Here is a 6,041-nt window from a genome sequence, read left to right as displayed (position 1 = left end):
AAAACAGAAACAATTCCTATCATAGTAGGTGCCTTAGGTATAATAAAAAAATATTCAGACAAATACATAACAAAAACACCAGGACTTACAAATATATATAACATACAGAAAATTGCACTACTGGGTACTGCACACATTCTACGCAAAACACTTTCAATACAGTAAACATAAGAGCACCACAGCAAACCACAGCACATACCCAAGGCGCACAGAGCTGCGCTCGGTAGTGAAGTGAAAGCACGTTATAAAAATAAAACTACTGAATAATAATAATAATAATAATAATAATAATAATAATAATAATAATAATAATAATAATAATAATAATAATAATAATAATCGGGATTTCCGCAGGAGAGGAAAGTGAATGACAGAATTGGAGGTGGAAGAGATCACAAGAGAACTGGAAAAAAAGACCAAACAGTAGGAAAGCCAAACAACAACATAAGAAATACACTTCAAGCCAAAGAAGAATCTAAATGAAGGCTTGATAATAGTACTACCAATCAAGAAGGGACAACTGACACTAGAAGATTAGGTATTCCTCAAGGTAAGATTAAGAAAGAACAAATGTGGAGAAGGAGATTAGAAAATAAAGGGAAAACTTTAAGACAAGATCTGAGTAGAGTAGAAACCTAGAAACTGAACAAATTAGGAAACACAAGATTTAAATCTTCTCTTGAGAAAAAGTACTAAGTCAAAGAGAAAAAGGATTTAAGATAGTCATAGAAGAGTTGAAACAATGTATCATAGCGATTACAGGTAAGCTTTCCAGATATCAGAAAAGAATAGATCAATATCAACAGAACAGATTGTTCGAGACAGACCAGAGGAAATTGTATAGCCAAATAAATAGTGAAGAAGAAAGAGTAATACCAAATTGGATGACTAGAGGAAGGACAGTACTCTTTATGGAAGACAGAAACAAGGGCAATATAGCTAGTAATTATAGATCAATTACTTGCTTACTATTAGTGTTGAAGCTGTTAATAGGAATGCTCTCAGAAAGCATTTATGAGCATCTTGACAGCCATAATTTGCTGCCAGAAGAACAGAAAGGTTGCAGGAAGCCGGCTTGAGGAACGAAAGCAGTTCTGCCATTCCACTTCCCTCAAACCCTCATTACAATACGATGATGATGATGAGTTAGGGGGAATGCCAAGCACGAAAAGCAGAGTGGATAACGCAAGTGGAAAATCCCTCTGAAAATGCTGGGACGCAGAGCTATGTTATTACAAAAGCAAATATCTTCAAACAAGATAGAAAAGTGGAAAGCAGCAAGACTAGACTTGAGCTATGGGTACTGGTTAAAAAAACATGAGCCTCCGTGAAACCATTGTGATTAAGCTAAATGGGTGCATGTACAAGGAAAGGTACTACTGTGGCTAAGAAAAAGAAGAACCTGTCTAAAACTGAAGGATAAAGTGAAAAGAAAGGCTGTCTCAAATTGCTGATCAATTAGGTGTCTACCAATTAAGTGTAAACGCCTGCAGAAAAAAAACGGAAGTCATATATCAACACCTAGGAAAGAAAATCACCTAATGCCCGTTGAACAGAAAAGCTGTGAAAAGCAAAAAAAAAAAAAAAAACCAACAGAGGAATGAAAGACTAATTCATGGTTGACTAATTCATGGTTGACAAATGAAAGACTAATTCATGGTTGATATATTTATGCATTGCGTAGATCGATTATAGAGAACCATACAACGTAGTATCATTTTCATGAAGCAAAAGATTTCTCGAACTCTTAAAAATCTCGATAAAGGCTTAGTGCCAGTTAGAAAATGCAATGCATCATTAGGAAGTAAAGTTAACATCAGATGAGGTAAGATAAACAAAGATACAAATTAGAAGAGGAATCTTTCAAAGGGACAGCCTTTCTCTCAGCATGTTGGTAATTGCTCGACTATACTAAACAAAGCTAAGGAAGAATAGGAGAATAGGAGTAAAGTGAATCATCTCTTATTTATGACGAATTTAAATCTATATGGCAAAGGCAAGAACCAACTGGACTCCTTAATGCAAACAGAAAGAATATTCGGTACTGACAATGAGATGACTTTTGGTATCGAAAAATATGCAATGATGGAGATGAATCGGGGAAAATCCATGAAAAATAGTGGAATAGGCTTACCTAACGAAGAAAATATTAAATCTTAAAACAGCAGAAATATATATGTCTGGGAATGCTAGAAAGTGAGAAAATGAAAAGTACAGACATGAAGGGAAATCTCAGTAAAGAATGTTTTCGCAGAATGAAGAAAATTCGAAAATCAAACTTTAAAGTAAGGATCATCATAAGAGCAATCAACTCAGGGTCAGTATACCTAATAAGGCAGCGAGTAGGAATTAGTGAATGGAGAAATGATGAGCAGAAGGACATCGAACGAAAAACGATGAAACATAGTGGAATAGGCCTACCTAAAGAAGAAAATATTAAATCTTAAGACATCAGAAATTTACATGTCTGAGAATGCTAGAAAGTGACAAAATGAAAAGTACAGACATGAAGGAAGCGTGTATCCCCCTGTCTGATGTGGACCAGTTGTCCTGGAAAAGAGCAGGAAGAAAAAGAGGGTTAATGAGTTTTAAAGAGATAAGTAGAACTAGAGAAGATAGATCTAGGTTTCTATGAAGAAAGTAAAGAAGAAACACTGCTTAAGGAGATAATAAATGAAGGACTAAATCGAAAAAAGGAAAAAGGATAATGCGGTAAAAAGGAAAGAAGCTTCACTCAGCATTTTATACGAACGAAAGAGATATGCGTGATGGTAAAGACAGTTGACTATGACTAATGAAAGGGGTACTGAAGAAGAAGACCAATGGAATAATCTTGACAGCATACGAACAGACCCTGAGAGTAAACTTGATCAAAAACACAATAAATCAACAAGAATGCTCCCCCAAATGCAGGATGAGCAATATTTCAGAAAAGACCATAGCTCACTTTGTATCAGAATGTCCACCGCTATCTCAGAATGAATATAAAAAAAATACAGATTGGCATGATCAGATTGCTGCTACAGCGCAGTGAAAATTTTGCAGGAAATTTGGCTATGCATGCACAGGAAAAAGCTATAACCACTTTGTGGGAACAGAATGCAAGCTCTCGAAAACTATGCAGTGCAGTTGTGATGGTATTTTCTCATACAAATCAAAAGAAGAATGGAATATTACAGAGTCGATATTGAAGTTATCGACAACTAACATTGTATTTTAACTGACGTGGCCTGCATATTTGATTCCAGAGTAAAAAAAAGAATAATAAAATGGCGGGGAGAGTAGAGTATTATCTCGAATTAAAGTATGAAATCCTCACGTGCTAAAACATAGAAACTAACAAGGTGATGATGGTGCCGATTACTATTGGAGCCTTGTGAAGTGTGTCAAAAAATATAAGAACAAACCTTATAAAACTTGAGTTTAATCTGGAAGTAAATGCAATGCAGAAAACATGTTCATTAGGTTCAGCCAAATATATCCCAAAAGTCCTCAACAGAATGTAGAAACAGGCATGAAAAGCAGGAGAAAACGCTTTTCTAAAAAACAAGCACAAAATACTCCTCATCCTAGATCCAAGTTGTGGTTTTGATAGAAAGCACCAGTTCCGTGAAATACCCATAATAATTCTTTATAATTTGGGGTACAGGACCAGCAATTTTAAGGAGAAACACAGGTCGACTAAACCGACCCCAGTAGGGAGGGTGACAGTCGATCACATCGACCCCAGTAGGGCGGGTGATAGTCGATCACATCGACCCCAGTACTCAACTGGTACTTATTTTATTACCCCCCCCCCCCACCAAAAAAAAAGGATGAAAGACAAAGGCGATAAATGGACTCAGAATGTAAAGACTTGGAACAAATACCAATAAGCATTTTGTCCGGCACTTTAACAACTCTGCATGCTTGCTGCCTTAGTGATGATGATGATGATAATGATGATGATGATGATGATGATGATGATGATGATGATGATGATGAAGAGGAAAAGAGTGAGGAAGGAGGAACAGGAGTAAGAGGAGGAAGGAGGAACAGGAGTAAGAGGAGGAAGGAAGGTTATGATCATGACAACGATGACGATGATAATGATAATGATAATTTCTAATTTAGACACAAGGTGAGCAATCGACTCCGGTATTTGAATCGTACTTTATTTTATCGACCTCGAAGGGACGAATGTTAAAATTGACTCTGTTCGGACAGGGAATTCACAGTTTATAAGGAACAAAATAGTAGATAGAAGAATAAAGAGTAAAACAATAGATAGAAGAATATAGACAAGAAAAGTTCACAGCTCATCTTCTTCCAGTGTGTACGGAGGTTGGTCCGTAATTCTGTAAAGATGTAGACCCTTAGGTATAATCCCAGGCAAATCCAGGCAATATTTTGGCAGTATTTTGAATGTTGCGTTCATGTTGAAGGAATAGAATTAAGTGGTTAGCTAGTATGAAAAAACGTCCACGTGGATATATAGAGTGAGAAAGACAGATATCATGATAGACAGATATTGGTTGTGAGTGAGTGAATAGAAGAGAGAGGAGAAAGCGAGAAAAGAAAAGAATGCGATAGGTGTGGGGAAGAATGAATGAGAGCGAAAGTAAAATAAAATTAAAAAATGAAAAATAAAGATAAAGATTGGATGCGAGTATTATTCTTCGTAAGAGTCGGTTCGGGATGAGAGGTCAGGTATTAAGGTTTTGGTAAAGTGGAGGAAGAAGGTATTTATGCCTGTTAATTAAACAGATGAATTCTAGGTTCGGTGTGGTCAGAAAGAGAATCAGTAGGGATAGCTATAAGTAGATGCCTAGCTTAAGGGAGTATATATAGGATAAAAATACAATTAAATGGATAAAGGATAAAACTTAAAGGTTTAAAAATCAAAAATTAAAAATTAAAAAGGTTATAGATTAAAAATCAAATTAAAGATTAAAAAAGTTAAAAACAGATTATTGCAAATAGCTAGCTTCTACGATACTTATGTTAATAGAGAAGGAAAAAAGCGTACGTATATTGTAACGGCCGAGGATGCATATAGGTTAGTATTATGTGTGTTGATTTTGCTTGCATTTGGACCTATGGAAGAATCTAAAGGTGCGATAGAATTTATGTTTACATGTAGAGAACGCTTCGTGTTTTTTATTGAGTAATTGTGGTGAATTATGAATTAATATTTGGAGGGCTTCCTTGAGACTGAGTCCACATGTGGAACGTTGGCCTCGGTATGTGACTCCAGAATCTATTATTACCCAGGATATCCTATATGGCATTTTCTTATTTATCAGATGGTGTATATGGTTGGCTATGGACGTGGATTTGCTATGCTCCTTATAATCTAAATGAGTTTAGATGTGCAGAATACCTTTGTTTAAAATTAATAGTAGATCCGATGTAATGGCTAGTAGAATTGTGTGATATGCTGTGGACAGTACATTTATATATGACGACAACGACGACGACGACGATGATGATGATGATGATAGTGGTGGTGTTGGTGATGATGGTCGTGATAGTCGTCTTTGTCGTGGCCGTTGTAGTGATGATAATGTTTTCTATATTATTTGTTAGCCACTAATGGCTGACCAGAAACATTAGGAGAACGATACGGGATGGTAAAGGACGATACAGAGTGGGATTACATAAAAGCATGTAATATGTAAAATAACAAAAGCAAAGAGAACAAATTCAAACAAGGAATAATTCCCCCAAAGAGGTGGGGGGAATCTGGAGGCTACTCGTGAAAACCCCACAAAACCACAGTCACTCTGATCTCTAGAGCAAGCGCCCTCTTCCAGTTGGCCTCCTCCAGTCTGCAGGCGCCTTAATACAAAGTAAAAACATGTATGGGGAGCAGGGAGGAAAAAAAGAAAACGAATTTTTATACAGGAATTACAAAATGTTCTTCATCTGAAACCATGATGTGTAGTGCGATCGGGAGCATAAATAAACTGGGCTCAACACAAATACCGTAAAAGATAACAACAACGGCAGCAACAACAACAACAGCAGCAGCAGCAGCAACAACAACAACAACAACAACA

General features: G+C 36.4%; 1 protein-coding gene across 1 annotated transcript in view; it reads right to left on the bottom strand.

Annotated features, from left to right (window-relative positions):
• LOC106868019 (transient receptor potential cation channel subfamily A member 1) overlaps positions 1 to 3,669 on the bottom strand; it is a 143,923-nt gene extending 140,254 nt beyond the window's left edge. The window contains exon 1 of the mRNA XM_052970331.1: positions 3,408 to 3,669. Within this exon, the coding sequence (XP_052826291.1) occupies positions 3,408 to 3,622 (215 nt within the window). The 5' untranslated portion in view covers positions 3,623 to 3,669. The remainder of the gene's footprint in view (positions 1 to 3,407) is intronic.
• Between the last annotated feature and the right edge of the window lie 2,372 nt (positions 3,670 to 6,041).

The sequence above is a fragment of the Octopus bimaculoides genome, chromosome 9, assembly GCF_001194135.2.
Source record: "Octopus bimaculoides isolate UCB-OBI-ISO-001 chromosome 9, ASM119413v2, whole genome shotgun sequence".
Taxonomy (NCBI): Eukaryota; Metazoa; Mollusca; class Cephalopoda; order Octopoda; family Octopodidae; genus Octopus; species Octopus bimaculoides.
This window is presented reverse-complemented; position numbering and strand designations above follow the sequence as displayed.